Consider the following 19,001-nt stretch of genomic DNA (forward strand, 5'->3'; position numbering starts at 1 on the left):
TTTTCCTGTGTTAAATTTGTGTTTTGTTTCATTACATTGGTTTGTGCTGTTTTATTGGTTGAATTTTTAAAATTTCAGTTTGGGTGTTCTAAACGAATTATCTACAAAAGTAATATTCTCCTCGGACTTTCTTTGCGCCTCCCTCTAGAAAAAAAACCGACCATCCCTACAGAAATCCCAGTGGTCGCATCGATTTTGCCGCGTTATCGATTTATTTCAAGATTTATTTCATGTGAATCCATACAGAATTTTGTATATATCACTTCTAGATAATCATTATGTGTCACTCATGTAGGGTCTATCATGTTCTCCAGTAAACTATTTGCTTTTCGCGAAATCTCTGGTTCAAATAAAAATCAGGAATTAGCAAACTGAAATATGAAACGTCCAACCGAACGTCTGCTGGCACAGTGGGTTCCACGCCGCGCCGCGCCGGGGTACAAAAAGTAGGTCAACCGTAACCTAGCAACAACTGTGTGCGTACCCTTACAACTGGTACCCTGACACAAAGTAAGCGGTTTCATTGGGGAAATGGTTAATGTTCAACGCACCAGCGAATCATCTGTCAGCTGTGTTCCGGTCCAGCACATCGTCGAGTTGGAATTTTTCCTCAGATATATCGATAATTTACAGATAGGGGGCCTAATCGACAGAATTTGACAGAAAAATGAGCTTAGCTACGTCGTATAGGTTTGAGGCAAACACTGCCACAAACAGGAAGAGCTTACAACGGGCGCTTCAGCCTCAGAAAGAACGAATTAAGGTAGTCTATTAAAAGTATGAATGTTCATGAGTTGAACTTGAAGACAAAATTGTGTTTTAATATTTTAGAATTCAGAGAGCCAATGCCTAATTATTTTGGTTTGGTTACAAGTACTAGTGGTTTTAGTGGTCTCAAAACCCTAGGTGAAAATTTTAAGAGAGATAATGGATCAGTTTGGACGGATTTGTGGCGAAGATTCGATTGAGAATGTGGAACATTGGATTAAAGATAGGCCTAATTGAAATAAATGAATGTAGGTACCCTGATTAACATTGATCTAATCTGATTTGGCTGCATTTCAAAACCCATAGCCTTAATACGAACTCATAAAATGTAGTCGGGCAGTAAGACACACAGGGTTATGCCTTAACAACTCTAGAAATACCCTGACCGTACTACACATTGCGTTAGTCAGTCATTATGTCAGAATGTAATGAAGACTGGTGTCCAATCTGGGCTAAGCCCAAGCCTGCTTAGCACTATGGCCTAGGAATCTTATTTATTAACTGTTCTGATTACTGGTTACATTAGCCTATGTCTCCCAGTCTCTTGAGATGAATGCTCAGAGTTTTATCATTAAGATCTACCACTCCTCGCCAACTAAATATTTCCATGATGTTCACTGTATAAACCTACTCTCAGTTCTACATTTTATCGTGACCATTTTCTTCTGTAATGGTTTTAGAACTCCACTCCCAACCCCGTCTCTCTTGGTACATTGTAGTTTTTACCTAATTTCTGGAGGAAATGTTTAAAATCATTTGGTATTTGCTTTGATCTGAATAATTTATGTTGTTTGTTTTAGTATGATGAGCTAATGGCAAGACGTGAGTCAGTTGTCAAAAGGTAATTATATACAGTACGTGCATGTATTAATCATTTATCAAACTCTACAATTGCTGCATTTTCTGTCACAGATTATTTCAGCAGGTTGTGTGTTTCCACCAGATTGTAATAGTAATCTTTAAAGTCCTGTTGTTTGCAATAAGCCTGGATGCACTTCTTGAATTTCGCTTCACTGCATCTCAGAGTTTCTGATATTTTCCTGAGACTTCATTGCAATGAGGGTCCACAATTTGTCTGGAACTAAAAGATGTTTTTCAAACTACTAAAAAAGGTGTTTGTCTTTTTTTGGGGGGGGACCTAAAAACTTTTTCATGTTTGAATTTATTTTTTCCCCTTGACCACCGAAATATTCCTGTCTATAGTTGCTACATTACCACAAGATCTATTTTGTAATTGGGTTCAGGTTCAACATCGAGTCAGACACTGCACAATGCCTGTGCATTGAACGCTAAATAAATAGGTCATCAAATTAAACTCAATTTATTCGTCTCTTTGGGTGATATTGCAGTGAGTTGGAGCTTAACCAGAAGGCATTCTGGTCAGAGAATCTGGAGGAAGCCAGTGAATTCCGCCAAGCCAAAGATTTAGCTTCTCAACTCAAGACAGAGACCAAATTTGCCAACAAAGCTCTTGTAGAGGTAAACAAAAACCGTCAGAACTGTTTCATTCTATTAAAATTGAATTTGGAATAAATTAACAGACTTATTTGATAAACGTTATTGCCAAAATCTACCTTTTACTTTGTCAGATCCTTTATCATCCTGTGTTTCTTCACCCCCCCTCCATCTCCTGAGTGCTCCACCCACATGTTCAATATGCTTTATCAAAACCAGATTCTTCTAGGAACAGTGTTTTAATAGAATGTTTCTTATTAAACAAAAAATAACAAGGTAAACAGTGACAAAGGAAAGCTTTTGTCACTGTTCATTTGAAGATTTGACTTCATATCAGATGACTTGTGATGCCGGGACTCGCAGGGACTTGTAATCGACTCGATTACAACATTGTCATGGACAGCTATGGTCAAAAGTAGTTTGTGCAACACACCTCTAGAACGTTTCAGAGACAAATTTCAACCGTACACAGTGTTTTTTTGTTCTGTTACCCCACAAGGCATCAATGCTTGATTGTATGGTGCGGTGTAGAGTTGCTGCAACTAATTTTCCTCTGAATGTACACCCATGCCAACTGCTAGTACAAGAAGTCCCACGCTAGCTCTGGTGTTCATGTGATAACCTTTACTATTGTTACTGGTCACTACCAAGAAGGTTCTTCCTGAAATTGCAGCCTTCAAAAACCTATAATCTCAAAGTGCTCACCAATTTGGCAGCAATATGTTCATGTGACAGCTGCATCCCTCATACGGCCTCGACCCTCCTTGATGTATGGACCAGTTGGATTTGTGTTGGTCTGTATTCCTCCTCAGGTTAGAAGAGCGGCCCTCAGGCAGCGACTTCAGCAGGAATATGAAGGCTATGAACAAGAACTACAAGCCCAGGGTAAAGCGTTCTACTTCAAAAGAGAGTGACTGTCCAGGAGTGTACATAACTATAGCAGAGGACCGGACCAACATTCCTTATATCTACACTATTTCCTTGAAAACCGCATAGGCAAGCTTTTTACATCAGTCGTTGGGAAAGACAACGTCAGATATGCAGAACTTAATTTTTTTTGGTTTTTAAGGAGTAGGGAAGGGGCATGACACTGGCTAAACTAGGAACAGGGTGTGATGGTATCTCCTTTCATCCATCCAGGAAAGCAATTTTTCTAAGAATCACTTTTTGCGTATCTCTGTACTCTTCTTCCATGTATGAAGACTGGTGGACATCTTTGTTGAGTTGCGTGAACTGAACGATATATTTATAAAATATATCTATTTCCATCATGGATGGAAAGTGTTCAAAGCCGGGGGGGGGGCATTTATCATGTGTGAGACGGATCCAGTGTGACTGAGCAAGTGCTTGAGCAAGTAATTGAGTCAAGCTTATCTGCTGTCTACAGTGTACATTATCTATAGCAGGTTAGGAACGTCTTCAAGGCATCAGAGACAATTGCCTTAATGTGCCTTGTCTGCCTCAATGCCTATTGAAATATCCCCATGTACAAGTTGATTTTCTAATACAAGTGCCCTTCACAAGTGAGGAAGTGCCTTGCCCTTTTGAGAACAAAGTTCCTGCCTGCTGTAGCTTGTGATGGGTTGCCCTCCCCAACCCGTGACCTACCCATCCACCCAACACCCTCCCCTCCCCCATGAAAGTGTTTTGCCTTTTGCATATTGTCAGTGTTTTTCACTTCAGTCAGTTCGTTGTGCCCATTGCCACGTTGGAGGAAATATCCGTTTTGTAGGATGCCATCACTTGCTTAAGATAATTTGACCATTGAGATTGTGACAGGTCTAGTTGTTTTACCAGTGGGTTTGGTTTAGGTGGAATACAAAACAGGAAGGCATTGTTTATGATTGGAGAGTTATTCTCTTCCAAAAGCAATTTGATGTCAAGTTATTACTGGATATTTATTTGTCGAAATCCGTCTATTATAAATTAACTTCATGTGTTTTACTCCTCGGAAGTTGTAAAATTTGTATTAAATTTAATTTTGATTAATTATTTATACTGAGCACCCTATCACTTGACATTCATCTGATCAGATTTCGAATCTATTAAATAACTGTAAATCTCATATACATCTTACACCAGAGACACGTATTTGAGAACTTTAGGCTTTGATAAAGAAATCTTCCATTAAAACAACAATTTGACACAAGTTTTGCTTGATTCTGCGATTGCAATAAAAGTGACTACCGTGAAAAATGGTAAGACTTGATGCCTCGACAAAAACCGTGGAGAGATCCGTCAAATCAAACCCACCGACCAGATTTGGCAATAACATACATTTCTGATACTTCGTTGTATACATGGACATTGTCAAGAAAGTAATAGATAGGCCTATGATGAATAAAAAGCCATAGCTCAATCAGTAGGGCCTACTGTACATTGCTAGACTAAAGTGAACAAATTTATGGGGGGAGGATTTGTACATAACTGCTCATTGTTTTGTATATTAATTATTTCTTCATATTCCCAGACATTCTAGTGATCAAATAAATTAGGGGAAAAGAGTTTTGTTTCATATTCTGAATGTTGCAGTCTGTTAGGACTTTTACGTCGCCCTCCCCCCAGAAGACAAAACAGGCTACAGCGATGTACATATGCAGTACCGAATAAAGGTGATTGACGCAGGTGAATGCAGGGTTGAAGACTGGCGCCGAGTCACACTTGAACTTTTTTCACCCCGCGCCAAATGTGTTATCCCCCAGAACGCTTAAAACTGGGTTCCGTTTTATAGCTGCGTGGTTGAAATCAACCATACTCATGACCTGAGTTGATTTTTAACCCGGGTTGAAAATTGTATTCATCCGCATCAAACAACATTGCATCAAACTGGTGTGAAGGTGAAAAATCAAGATTTTCGCCAAAGGGTTGGGTTCAACCCTGGTTGACAGGCTGTGGTTTGTGAAAAGGCATTCCTGAATAATTTCATACGTTGTAATGAAGTCTTATACTAATCATATCCGGGTGCTGTGTGGGAAGTTACCCTGAAAAGCTACCACAAAATAATTCACCTTGCAGGCAGCAATTTTTTGTTATGAAAAATGGAATGGAAAGCGCAAATAGCCTAAAAAATGAACCACGATCTCTCCTTCATTTGCAGGCAGAGGAGGGGTGGGGTTTCCAGCTGGAGATAAATATTATCGAGCAATCGCTTGATTATACCCTTTCTGCTCGCCCTTAGGCCTTTCGTCCGTCTATTGCCGCTTCATGATTTTCGACCGGTTCACATGGACCTATTTGTATGATTTCATTGCTCTCTGAGAAAGAATCCATCCCGTATAGAGCTTGGAAATATGGACGCTCGAGCTAGTGGTTGGTCCATTAGACCTTAATCAGCTTATCTTCTCAGTCTCCGGAAGGCTAGAGCACTGCTCGAATCAGGGGCCTGTCCGAACTGGCTGGACATTTTTGCAGTGAATTATACTGTAGCCATAGCCACGTCTCAACTCGTTCCCGAAGAAGACGTAGCAATTAATACAGTCGAACCTCGTTTTTCCTTGTTTGAGGTTCTTCGGACTTGGCAAATTACCTTGTTATAACAGGAACTTTGTATTATCAGGAATGAAAATAATGAAAGGATTAGGACCTGACATTTTCCTTCTTATAAGCAGAATCTTTCTCAGGCCTGACAAGGCTTTTATTAATGAGGTTGGGCTGTATGGGTTGTGACGTCACCATCAGCAACTTGGCTCTCGCGAAGCTCTTCTCATGGGCACTTAACGTGAAATCCAAATACTGTTACGTAAGAGGACAAAAGCGCAATATAATCTCTCCGAGTGGCAACGAGTAGACATGGATGCGACAAAAGAATTCAGCTACATGTGCAAAGCGTAGACGACATCTACTCAGGCAGATCGCAAGGCAGATTAAATAAAACGACTGCTTCTGCCTTCTGTGAGAAAACCGACCTAGCTACGGCAATCTACCACGAAGATATTCAAACCGACAGTCAACAATGTGCCTAGCTTTATCAATAATGCCTCGCGGTCCTGCGTTGCCAATGGCAAAAGAACGCAATAGTAGGGACTGACGATTTGCACATGGGAGGGATGACGCATGCGGCCCGACGTAACTGCGTAACTTCAACGTATGTTCCTCGTATCATGTGGCAAGTTCTCGTCGTATCCAATGGTACGTATACAGTCACAGAGAAAACCTTTCTCCACCTTGAGGGTACAGTCCCCCAACCCCTCGTGTGTTCTTGCTGTTGGATTATTAAAAAACTTACAAGCAGCCGGTTTTCCACTTGTAGCGAAATCCTTAACTGATATTTCGTCCTTTGTTTGATCATAACCATGGAGGAATTTGGGAAGGAATGGTTTGACTCTTCCACTCTACATGATTTGACTGTTAGCACCAGACCCTTCATTCGTCACAATTGGATAAATACCTGTGAGATTGCTTCTCTGTCCGGCTTCAAGGTCATTCACCATGCGACCGACGCCTCGACATTTGGTCTGGGTGCTCATCTCTCTCTTGAGCTATTATGCTATAGCCGACCTGTTTGAAAGGGATGATGTGAACATCCTTATGAGGAACATTTTGCCTGTTGGATTGGCATGAACAACTCAGTCGCAGGCCCTGGTTGCACGAAGCAAACGTGAAAGGACGTTTTGCGAAAAATTTTCAAACGGTCTAGATGTTTGTCTGCAACCATCACAGGCAGTATTGCAGCTGACCTTTTTCAGTAATTATTTAGAAAATCACCGGGCATTTTGAGACCCCGGCAGCCACATCTCTATTTATGGCTTAACTCCAGGTCCTGCAACGCGGTGTAGAGAGCAGTAACACCGAGGAAGGAAAGCAGTGACAACTATTTCCTTTCCTCCATTCAGTACGCTAAAATGAAGCTTTCTCCGCCTACACTTTTGTTCCCTTCCGTCGGCAATAGTGGGTTGCTGTTTAGCTCTCTGGAAATTCGATTACTTAACGAACACTTTGCTTTGCGATCATTGGAGTATGGCTTTAGTCTCTGTTCATTACTTCGCTGTTGGAAGTTTTAGTAAAAGGTGTTTGCATTCTTTTGTATTTATGGTAAAGGATTTGGTTGGTTTGGGGGCATAGCAATTTATTCAAAATAAAGTCTGATTCAGCGTCTCTTCACAATTCTTTTTGCTGCACAGGTCTTTTCTCGTCGTGACGTTATCATAATTCACCAAGTGCAAGACAAGTGCTTCGACCACTCAGAATGAATTTGTCACTGTGAGCGTCGTCTGCATGTAATCGTCCACTAGTTTGGCAGCTCCGTGCTAGGGATCTCTGAGACGTATCTGCTGAACATTTCAATGATGTCGTGATCGTCTGGAGACAGTTTGACCTCCATGGGGTGTAATGCGGCAAGCCGTCTTTAACACGATGATGTCACTGTCATCTCTCAATAAATGACGTTCTCTCATCAAATAAAGCACACTGAAATACTGAACTCGGTTACAATGCGACGACTGCGTTACTACGTAATGACCCATCCGTGGTGGGGATGGATCGCTTTCTTTGCCGTCATAATCTTGTGGCTGCTGTCTTCTACCATTCTGCAACCGTCTTTCACCGCGAAGAAGCAACGGGAACACCGGGCAAAACGTCTGGCGGCAGCGTTCGCCGAGTGGCGCAAGTACACCACGATGTTGGACATCAAACGCAACGCCAGCGCGTATTCACGTTCTCTCCCCGCCGACGAATCCTGTTTCTTCACCCACAAGCTGGAGAGATCCGACATGCCGACCATACACTCGGCGTTCGTCGCTCAGGAATCCAGCAGCGTCGTGCTTGTTGGGGTACGGTTCTTAAGGGAAAAGTGGAACGAGGCTCGGTTCACTTGTGAGTTCCCGAACGGTGAAATGACGTCCATCGACCCAGTGGTAGATGATTACCGGAGCTTTGGTTATTTATCGCAATATGTGTTTGTTATGACCTGCCTGTTACCAAAAGCTTATCGGGGAAAGCGTAACTTTACAATGAGTTTGTACAAGGAAACATGGCGCCGCAAATGGTACAGGTATGCTTACACGAACTTTACTGTGTGCCGAGGAGTTGGTACCCACTCTGGTGCGAAGAAACAGTTCTTGAGCGTTTGCACGATGGTCAAGGACATGGACGATTTCCTCCCAGATTGGTTAGACTTCCACCGGTTTGTCGGCGTGGAACACGCTTACATCTACGACAACGCGCCTGAGGATTTAAGCCTTCTTCGTGAAACTGTCCGAGAGCACGTGGAGTCTGGCTTTGTTACCGTCATTCCCTGGTCACACCGACCGTCGCATGAGAAGTCTTACCTGGAAGTCCAAATAGCTCATGAGAATGACTGTCTTTGGCGCCATCGATACGACACTCATTGGATGATCAAAATCGACGTAGATGAATACATCCAACCAATGAATCCATCCATGCCGAAGATAACCGACTACTTACGAGACCCACATTTGGATCAATTCGGTGCCGTTCGGCTGCAGAACTGGTTCTTCGGCCGCCGGAATCTGACCGAGACTGTCCCCGGATCGATAATTGAGCGTAATCGGTGGCGACCGGAGGATCCGACTCTACCGAACACAGGGAGGGATAAGAACATTCTACGGCCGATTAATGTTCATTATTTCAAAATCCACGCAATCAAGCTGGGTGGGGAGGCGAAATCAATCGATCCGAGGACGGAGCTTCGATTGGTGCATTACCGTGGGGACAATCCCAGGATCCGGCATTTTGACCTTCCTGATTTCTCTGTCCTTGACGAGAGCATGGTCCAAATCTGGCGAAAGGTCAAACAATCCAAACAGCGAGGGCTCATGAAGGATTTTGATTCGTCATCGGTTGAGTCGAAAGACAATGAAATTATAAAACTGCTGGGCAAAAATAATAATTAATATGGATAAAACATAAAACAACGGTTACTTACAGTTTCGAAATACTCGTATTATAATAGAAAAAACCATTTTCTCAAGATCAGTGTAGGTAAGAACAACCTCGTGGCTAAACCATCTGTGTTATTATAATAATAATAATGTTGGTTTGATGTTGCAGCCGCTTCCATCAAATCGCATTCTGTTACTGTCTTTTCAAGTTGCTGTTATTTGCAAAGAATTTATGAAATGGGAGGTTGAGAACAATGTGCAATAAATTCATTGCAGCTCTCTACCACTTAGGTCTGTATAGCAGGATTAAAATGAATAAATTTGGTTTTCGTTTCATCGTAGAAAATAATTATTTGAGGAGAGAATGAGAAACACAGTATAAGTCCATGGCTGCTGTGACATGCGTTGTATACATCAAAGATCGTATAGCTCCGCCTAGCGGCGCAAGATATAGAACTTCACCGTGAATACGCGTGTAACCTACTCGCATGGCGCCATTTGAGCAAGCGATACGCCTGCGCAGCAGCCTAATGCATAGGCGCAGGCGCTGCAAAGGCACGCCCACCTGGTGCTCTTGCGGCATGCGTTCTTTTGATGGGGCTAGATAAAAAATAGATAAATAAACCAATAAACCCTTTGCGAATTTACTTTGACCAAAATCTGGTACACTGAGTTCTTTAAATTCACGTCAACATAACAACTTGGATTCTCCAAACTAAAACCACTGTTTCTATACCTCCTGATTCGGGGCAAGCTTTTGCTTAGTTACATAAGCGTGATTAGAGACGCCTTGCAACAATACACTGTTCTCAACGGATAGAGAAGGAACCAGTCCATTCCAGAGATGGAGGTCGCCATGCGAGAGCTTGCCCCGAATCACAACTAGGGTGCGTTCGAGCGAGCTACTCGCGTTGACCGAGCGCATGTAAACTCCTGATTCTCACTAGGGGGGGTACTCCTGTACACGAGGTAATGCGCACGCATCCTACTGTGTTAACAGGAGTAACCGCGCAAACGCAGTCACGCACCCATGAGGTATAGCAACAGTGCCTTTAGTCTGGGGAATTCAAATCGTTATATTTATGTGCAATCAGACAACTCAGTGTACTAGATTTTAATCAAATTAGCTCGCAAATGAGTCTGTGCAGTACGTTTGTCACAGTGACTGTTTTATTATGTAATGCCCTGTAGTTTTGTGCGCATGCCTGATCAATATGCATCAAAATTATTTGCCAGTTTAATTTTATGATGAAATCAAAATCATTGAGTGGCGTATCAAGATTTGGGGTCAGAGGAAAGCAACATGAATTATTTAAAAAAAAAAAAATACGGTCTATTTTTTTCCTCAACCGAAAATTCCTAACCCCCCGAAAAAAGATGCTCGTACACGTACCATTCCGTAATTGTTTGCACTTTTAATGACTGAAAAAATAACTTGTCTCCAGGAGCAACTCACCCTCGTGTGGATGCACCACCAAGCAAATGTTTACTAAAGCCGAGTTTGAGTTTGTAGAAGTTCTGCGTGACAGCCATTAACTTTTTTTTATGGTGAGAGTTTTTGTTCTATAGGGATACAAGCACGGACGTGTATAATAAAATCTGGACTCGCAATGCCCTTAATCAGCTTATAGAGTCATTGAATCCACTCGCAGCCATTTTACCGAGCCGAATACAAAGCTTTCCTGGTAATGCCCGCCTTTGTTCTTCCTGACGTCAATAGTAGGGAGCCAACCCACGCCTTTGTATTCGGATCGGTAAAATGGCCGCTGGTTGGCTTCTTTTTCATACAAAGGCGTTGCAAGTCCAGGTTTTTTTTATATACGTCCGTGGATACAAGTGGGTAGACCTTTTGTGCTATCCTCCGTAACAAAGGCAGTTACTGGAAAGATTGTTGCCATCTATTCCAAATGTACCCATACTCAGGTTCGACAAAGGAGCTGCAGGTATATGTCAGAAAGAAAGTTTATCAACAGTGGGTGGTAAACTGCAAAATGGAATTATTTTGTGGGCGATTGGAGGTACGGGTGGAGGGTGTTCAGCTGGGTGGACGATGAGGTGTAAAATTCAGATGTCGTAATTGGGCTGTCCAACATAGCTCACAATGGTTTCATGCAGAGTAAAAGGACATGCCCTGCACATCTAGGATTACGTTCCTGAATCGTTTTTTGTCTTGGGAGAAAAAAAGGGTAGACCTATCATTTGACGACTTATAGCATATTCCCCTACCTGAGCCATTTTGTCTTCACACACGAAGAAAAAAAGCTGTCTCCCTTTTCTTTTCTGGCCTTCATTTTATTTATTTTTTTCCTGAAAACGTCGACGGCCGGAACTACACGTACAAACCAAACTTTTATGAGCTTTCAATTGTAGTCTAAATTGCGCCCTCTGTAGCTCATGATGTCAGGAGGAACAGTAAAAAGAAACACAAAAGAGATGGACAAGGCGAGTCTAGAGCCCTTTGTTAAGACTTAGGCTTTGTTAAAGTTCAGTGTACTGGTCCCAACGTCGTGACTTCACAAGTATCCAAAATTCGTGAGATTTTGGATCCATTGCCTACTACAAAAACATAAAAGTTCATAGTTAAGAATTTGAAAAGCGTTTTATTTTTCATTTCATGAAGTATCAAGTTTCAGTAAACGATTTTACGTCAAGCTTTAAAGCCACAGTTGTAACGACACCGATGTTTCAAAATGGCCCAGCCTCAGCTAGCTGGCTGCATATGCAGGCACGGCCGGCTAGGCGCGGCGTAAATTCCATGCGCGATATTTATGAGTTCAACATGGCGGACAAGAAAGGGAAAACGAGTGCAAATGGCAGCACGAAAACGTCTACAAAAGGGCCATCAAATGAACAGATTGTGGCTAAATTTAACCAACTACGACAGGAACAAAGAGCACTTATGAGCAAGATTGCTGAACTCGAGGGGGACCAAAACGAGCACCGGTGAGTGTTGAGAAGTAGTAAGGGAATGTAAGGCCATTCTCGCCGTCGGCTAGTAGTAGTACTGCCTACTGGGAATTCCTCCATGGTAGTAGTGGCTCGCTTTTACAATCTGTCTCTTATCTGTCGCCACCACAGCCCTACTTCAAGGCATGTCTTAAATACCTGAAATCCAAACTGCAGGATAGTCACAAACTTTGAATCCTAATAATATCTTCTGAAATACATCAGAAAATTTACGATTTTGGAAAGCTTTAGGGTGCTGGTATGAAAGTCCAAACTCTGAGGAATACGCCGGTGTAAGTAAAATTGCAAAGTCATTCTCATTTCGGAAGATATTAGGATTCAAAGTTTGTGACAATCCTGCAGTTTGGATTTCAGGCATTTAAGACATGCCATCCGTCGCAAAGGGGTTAATACCCTTTATCTTAATGCAATGGGTGTACTGTTAGTTACTGTTAGTACTCTTAGCCATGTGTTAGCTTGGAGTCTGGACCACCTGATCACCTGCCAGAATGCAGCGTGGCAGTGAGAGTTCCATAGACAGCACTTACGTATACTTGTATATTGTCCTTGCGGTGGTTTATGAAGCATCAGAAAGTAACAACATACACTCTAACAAGTCAAATTTAATATTGAAAATAATTTATTAACGAAAAACCAACGTTTTTCAGACCGGTCTGATAGGATTTGTGCACAGGGTGTCAGGTAATGTCCATTTATGGAACTTGATCTGTCATGATGATATGATTCATTTAATGCGGTTGCATGGATGCTTTGGTCAGTTTGTAGACCTTTTGTTGAGGCATGTCACGGCAATCTTGCTTCTTACGAATATTTATTGCACTTCTTCTTGGGTTGATTATCCTACAAATGGAAATCATTCAAAGGCAAATCAACTCAGGATGGAGTGCAATAAATCAGAGAAGCTTCAAAATTGAGCCTTCATAAAGGTCCAGTGGGCTTAGAATAAAACTCGATGAAGCACCACTGTAACATCAGAGAATTCCTACAGGTACTTCCAGAACTGTAAGGTTTTACACACCTTGTCCTCGCTGTAGGCCCCAGCAAAGCTTGGGAAAAATTCCATGTTCATGTGTAAATGGATGCCACTTGACACCCTGTGCACAAACCCTATAAGGCTAGTCTGAAAATTTCAGTGTTTTCAGAGTAAAGGCCTGAATATATTCGTCCTGAATTTGATTTTAGGACATTTTATTACTCTGAGATGGATAATGGGTCATTGTAGGAAACTCTTCCCAAAGTGTGTGATAGCACGTAGGAAAAGCCTGCAGTTTTCCAAAGTAGCAACTTACTTGGTTGCGGTAACAATTCCACTACGGTTGACCAAGTACATGTAAGAAAATGACTGATGGCACAACTTCTGCCAAAACTGGGTTGAAATCATGATAATAAACAAATCTCATCTCTGTGGTCAAGAGATTTAATATTTGGAGACATCGTTGTAATCAGTCAATTTCATGGAATCTGTCTTTCCTCAGACTTGTAATTGAAACTCTAAAAGATGTAGATGCTGACAGAAAATGCTTTCGTCTGGTGGGTGGAGTTTTGGTAGAACGCACTGTGGGGGAGGTCTTACCTGCACTCCAGCACAACAAGGAACAGGTGGGTTCCTCTGATAAACCCTTTTTTATTGTCATGTCATAGTAAGGAGACCTCATGCTTTGATTGATCAGTTGGAGAAGGAGAACGGTGGTCAGAAACAGGTACAGTTTTGACAACTGGAATTCCTTTTACATTTCTTGTAAAATACTTTCCAAAAGTTGTCAACTAAATACATTCATGTACGTGTACCATCCAACTGTTTGTAAAGTTTTGACTACAAGACGCCATTCCTACAAGACGCCATTCGGAGGGGCCTGTCTCAACCTGAGTGGGCATGCGCACTTTGGCAATTAACAAGTGCCTATTGGAGGAATTTCACGCATGGGCATCACCTGCGTGTGATCAGGATGGCTCCGTAGTAATGGCTTCTAATTTTGGTCGTTGGATTTGTCTGTAGACTGATCCGATTCGACGCCATTTCTACGGAGGCACCGCACTCACACCATAAACATGCACATTCTTCAGCTTTTTCAAGATGTACCGTACTTGAGCTATTATTCAGCTTGACACACGCATGCATTTGACATATCATGACACACTTGGTCAAAGCACCACCTGTCCATGAGCGTTGTGCCACTGCAGCTCCTGGTCATCAAATTACTCTATAAATACTCTGTGTAATCTTTATAGCATTTGACATGGACCAGTGTCTTAACTCTTACTTAAAGTAAATAAAAGCAAACAAAATCCCAGGTACAATTGAAATGAGAGCCATCCAGCAGCGCTGTGCACATTGTAGTCAGACATCATTTCCATTTCAGCTGTTGACCAGTTTGGGATTGGGTTAGGAGTATTTCAAAGAATGCTCTTCACAAGGTGCAAGGATGTGTGCATACATATACATTACACATAATTTTGGTATACTTGAGTGTCCTATCGAGTGGTTTGTGCCCAAAGGAAGATGTGGTCTTTAATATGCATGAATGATCTAAAGTTTGATATTTCTGTATTGTTTTGGCAGCTTGGAAAGCTCTGTGAAGCTCTGACAAAACAGGTTGAAGGAAAAGGGAAGGAAATCAACGAGTTTAGAGAGAAGCACAATATCAGAGTCAAGGGAGAGCAGGCCCCGAACCAAGCACAAGAGGCCAAAGACAAAGGCAGTACACAGGGAGTGCTGGTAGCATCAGGAACATAAACTCATTTATCCATAATCCTGACGATGAACTGTTGGGCAGTTGGCCCCATACCATGCATACAGGGAGGCAATGAAAATCAGTGAGCACGTTATCACATGTATAGGCATTGTCACTATCCACGTCCCCAAGGGAATAAAACCGCCAGAGCAAAAGGCCCCTTACTGAATATGGATTGAGTAGTGATCAGTATATGTGCCTAGTATAACAAAATACACAGGGGTGTAGCGCCGGTGGGGGGTGGGGTGTGGCACCCCCCCCAATAGTGAGTTCCTGTCCGCAAATAGAGCTGGGGTTGGCAGATGATTCCAAAATTGGTACGTAAACGTTATCCTTGACCTTCAGCATGACATGTAGCTGACCAGTGACCACAGATTTCCATTTTCCGCACCTTGTGAATTTGACACGACATGAGGTTGGCAAACAAGCTACAAGTCGACAAAGTGACTCTGGCATACCCCCACCCCAACCTAAGGAAAATGCCTTTGCTAAGCCCCTGAAAATAGACTCTTGTGTTTGAAATATTATGACCATTAGAGTGTACGGTGCAACACTGTTAAACAAGGTCCTTGGGACTTTACAAATGGCATCGTTATAAAAGATACCTTGTATTATCAGTAATGGAAAATACGAAAAGCAAAGAGTTGGGGACATAAGAGTTTCCTTGCTATAAACATGACTAAAGTTTGTAATGCAGTGCTCTTCTTATCTGCTTTGGACTGTATATTCATGGTTGAGGACATAACAAAGGGATCTTTGGTTTCAGGAAATGACCTTGATTTGCTTCCTAAAATGAGAGTGTTTCTGCCTGAATCGCAGTTGATGCTGAAACTAGCAAATGATGCTTGCGTTTTCCTGGTCTAGTCTTGTGCCCATGCTTCTTAAACATTAGTCCATGAGACTGGTTGTTATAAGAGTACCAAAGTGTGACATCACTGTGAACAAGAGAGTGCAGTGCAAACGGATGGATTACGCGCGTGCATTGGTTCGTGTGCTGATTCTCACGCTAATGCCTTTTACACATAGAATTGTGTCTGTGACGTAGTCACTTCGATAACCTAAACAGACCAGAGTTGGAAACAAAATGGCCGGTCATTGTGTACAGAGTAGAGTGTGTGGTTTTGCGCATTCATGTATATGTACACCTGCCATTTTGTTTCAATCAATGGCGACAATTGTGTGGTAACTCTGTGCATGGCTCAGGTCCTGACCACTGCTGCTCATGATGGGACAAGAGAAGGGATATTTTGTGATCTCTGCCAGTCAGTGAGACTGAGGTTAGAAAAGCTCTGGCATGTTTGGGTATAGAAAGAATACAAAGTGCAGACGTAACGCCAGCAATGCCAGGGGCTTGTCAACTTGGCATACCATTTGTGAAACCTTCTTGCGGTCCCTGTGTGAATCGAAAGATGTCTTGTCAGCAGGCATTGCCTTGCTTGGTAGTTTATTGAATTGGGCCCAGTCTGTTAAAAAGTCTGCACTTATATAGGACATTATTTTAATGCTTAAGTGCAAAACTCTGTAGGTGTGACATGGGGCCACACAACGAGCTTTTTATTTGAGCGTTGCTCACATTTTAATCCTGTGGACGCCATTACACTAAGTGTCTGCCAGCAAGTACGGAAATTGAAAAATCAAGCTTCAGCTGTTAACAACTTGTGTAAATTATCTCTTCAGCCCTTGTTTGGATTTGTAAAAGGTCTAAAAAGTCACATTTTTTCATTGTTCTGGCTCTGGTACTTGCATGTTGAAATTAACTAAAGGAATGGTTTGTCCCATACCTGCTCCTTGTAATTAGCCCGCGCAACTTTCTCAAATTTCGTGGCATTGTTCAAAGGTGTTTAATACATATATTCAGAAAATAAACGTTTTCCAACTGATCATAACTTGAGACTTGACTGATGATGTTGGACACTGAGGAGACGTGGAGAGTCCAACAACTCTTCACAAATGCATAAGACTGGTACATTGCACATTTACATGAGTGTTTGATACTGTACTTGATTCTGTCTTGCCCCTCGCTGGTTGACAACTTGACAACCGTATCTGCTAGCTTGTTAAGATAAATACACCATAGCCATGGAGACAGCTGAAGTTCAGAAGGAAGATGTGGGTCTGCATGGATGAAATGGAATATTTGTGTGAATTATTGGTAAAAGTTTCTAATGGAGCATTTGTCAGCTTTGTAAGCTGGATGTAATAACTACCCTTGTGATGTAAGAATTGTGCTTCAGTTTGCTGTTCGAATTGAGAAAAAACTAGAAGGAAAAGTACTAAAAATTGGAGATGATATAACTGATGACTGTTGTTTGAGTTGTCAGTGTATTTGGGGATTTGTTGAGGAATGGAAAGTTGTATTCCGCCGTAGACAAGTCACAGAATACTACGAAATGGAAATAAATAGGTATGCTGTGTTTGCTTGGGGAAAAATTGAATGAGGAAATAAAATTCTAAGATAGCTTGAAATAATGAAAAAAAAAGTCATCTTTTTTTCAAATTGTGCCCTAATGTTTTCAGTAATGAGGAGAGTATTCCAATCAGAAATTCTCCGCCTGTGGGAGCAGTGAACTAAAGAAAGGTGCCCATAGTTTCCTTTGAAAAAGGAAAATTTAGGCCCTCAAAGTCGTGGAATTGTGTAAATTTAGACCAGAATCAACACGCTGGTTTTTGAGGTTGATGGCCGAGGGCAGGATTGGAAAATGGTCATAAGTGCTACAGAAATAGAGGGCGGTCGAGGGATGAGCTTGTAGAAAAATGGCAGTGAACAGGTTTGGCAATATTCTGCGTGAATAATAAACATACAATTAGCTAAGCCACCAAAAAATTGAAAGACCAAGGACAAGACAATAAATTAATTGTTTGGGAATCTCCAGCAATTTTGGCTTAAATATCATTGAGCCCAAAACTTTGTTGATTTTTGCGCTTCAGTTAGTGCACTGTGCTGCAACCCTGAGAGCAGAGCTGTACACGTGTCTACGAGAGTTGTTGCGACATGAGTGCCTGAATTGTTGGAACCAAAATGGTGGATTTTGCGTCAGTGCACGTGGACAGTTGGCACCAGGAGCTGTATGCTTGCTGAACACATAATTTATTTCGGAGTCTGAGGTTGGCACGCCTTCTCCTCACAGTTCTGTATAAAAGCTGATGACAGCGCCTTCGCTTGCTAGAGAAAGTTAACATCAGTGGAAGGGGGGGCGTCATCGATGTAAATTCTGTGAGTCGATGGGTGCACACTGAAGTTTACTGCCGTAATATACCCGAGGAGGGTCGGAACGTGGTCTAAGCAAGGCGGTTTGTGTCTTCATTTTTAATAATGAAACTAATTAGCATCCTCGAAGGCGACAGATGGGAGTCCTAAGCTTGGATTGGAAACCGCAACTTAGACCTTGTCGCACAGCGGTTCTTGCTACTGACCTCTTTTATTTTTCCTTCGGTAGGCCTACGCATGGGTAGCAAGTGTTTGCCGAGGTTTTTCTTTTAACCTTAGAATCAAAATTTGCCCTATTTTTAAGAGGAAAGTATTTTCAATAGTTCATTGGTATTTCAGTGGTGTTTGATAGCTGTGTGGGATTTTTAACTCTGTGAATTATTCTTTTATTGTACTGGCGGCCGGCCATAGTTTCAGCAGTCACTTGGTGACGTAAACAGGGCAGGCCCTATTTGACTACCTTGACAAGTCGACGGCTCGGTAATTCCGAAATAATCAATGCACTCCACATTTCAAAGAGAATCGAATTACAGTGTAAAGCGCGTTAGCCGTGTTCACCAAAAATGTTTCGACAATTAGGCCTACTGCTATATGGTGCACGGCAAATAAATCTTTATGAAATTGCAGTGTTGAAGTCAAGCCGTTATTACAAGTCTTTTGACAAGTCTAGTCGCTTGCTCCGTTGCAAGTCCTTACACTCTGCGATGGCGCTACAATACTTCATCCACTTCACAGTGCATTAGAAAGAGACTTTTATTGATGGATTGTTTATAGAGTATCTTAAATCAAATGATATTGTAATCATAATTATGGAGTCTTAATTATGATGTGAAGGGAATGAAGTAACCCTTGTTTGCAGGCTTTGCTAAAAAAGGACAGACGAAGAGCTGCTTATCGTTTGAGATGCTGGCGGTGACGAACGTGTCTATCGAATGGTACATGTATATAGAATAAATGAGGTCTGCAAGGAGACAGATGCAATCCCTTCGCCTGCCTTCACAAGTTGAAAGCAACCCAACAAAATCAGGATGC

The 19,001-nt window shown here is 42.0% G+C and overlaps 3 protein-coding genes across 3 annotated transcripts; all 3 read left to right on the forward strand.

Annotated features, from left to right (window-relative positions):
• Positions 1 to 537: 537 nt before the first annotated feature.
• LOC110983546 (uncharacterized) lies at positions 538 to 4,727 on the forward strand. The gene is made up of 4 exons (XM_022242868.2): positions 538 to 763; positions 1,569 to 1,609; positions 2,118 to 2,247; positions 3,036 to 4,727. Exons 1-4 carry the CDS (start codon positions 668 to 670, stop codon positions 3,135 to 3,137), a joined length of 369 nt encoding a protein of 122 aa, XP_022098560.1. The 5' UTR covers positions 538 to 667; the 3' UTR covers positions 3,138 to 4,727.
• A 989-nt stretch (positions 4,728 to 5,716) lies between these two features.
• LOC110983478 (uncharacterized) lies at positions 5,717 to 9,993 on the forward strand. Its single transcript, XM_022242762.2, has 2 exons — positions 5,717 to 6,351; positions 7,344 to 9,993. The coding sequence occupies exon 2, from the start codon at positions 7,602 to 7,604 to the stop codon at positions 9,072 to 9,074; it is 1,473 nt and encodes a 490-aa protein (XP_022098454.2). The 5' UTR covers positions 5,717 to 6,351; positions 7,344 to 7,601; the 3' UTR covers positions 9,075 to 9,993.
• Positions 9,994 to 11,794: 1,801 nt separating this feature from the next.
• Positions 11,795 to 17,060, forward strand: LOC110983524 (prefoldin subunit 2-like). The gene is made up of 3 exons (XM_022242833.2): positions 11,795 to 12,005; positions 13,505 to 13,628; positions 14,590 to 17,060. Exons 1-3 carry the CDS (start codon positions 11,818 to 11,820, stop codon positions 14,761 to 14,763), a joined length of 486 nt encoding a protein of 161 aa, XP_022098525.1. The 5' UTR covers positions 11,795 to 11,817; the 3' UTR covers positions 14,764 to 17,060.
• Positions 17,061 to 19,001: the final 1,941 nt, after the last annotated feature.

Source organism: Acanthaster planci, linkage group LG10, assembly GCF_054643075.1.
Source record: "Acanthaster planci isolate LZ-2023a linkage group LG10, COTS_SCS, whole genome shotgun sequence".
NCBI classification, from domain to species: domain Eukaryota; kingdom Metazoa; phylum Echinodermata; class Asteroidea; order Valvatida; family Acanthasteridae; genus Acanthaster; species Acanthaster planci.

Coding starts and splice junctions, on each gene's coding strand:
- LOC110983524 (XM_022242833.2), top strand. CDS start 11,818: ATGCGCGATATTTATGAGTTCAACATGGCGGACAAGAAAGGGAAAACG. Junction 12,006..13,504: donor GGGGACCAAAACGAGCACCG/GTGAGTGTTGAG, acceptor GTCTTTCCTCAG/ACTTGTAATTGAAACTCTAA. Junction 13,629..14,589: donor TCCAGCACAACAAGGAACAG/GTGGGTTCCTCT, acceptor TTGTTTTGGCAG/CTTGGAAAGCTCTGTGAAGC.
- LOC110983546 (XM_022242868.2), top strand. CDS start 668: ATGAGCTTAGCTACGTCGTATAGGTTTGAGGCAAACACTGCCACAAAC. Junction 1,610..2,117: donor CGTGAGTCAGTTGTCAAAAG/GTAATTATATAC, acceptor GTGATATTGCAG/TGAGTTGGAGCTTAACCAGA. Junction 2,248..3,035: donor CCAACAAAGCTCTTGTAGAG/GTAAACAAAAAC, acceptor ATTCCTCCTCAG/GTTAGAAGAGCGGCCCTCAG.
- LOC110983478 (XM_022242762.2), top strand. CDS start 7,602: ATGACGTTCTCTCATCAAATAAAGCACACTGAAATACTGAACTCGGTT.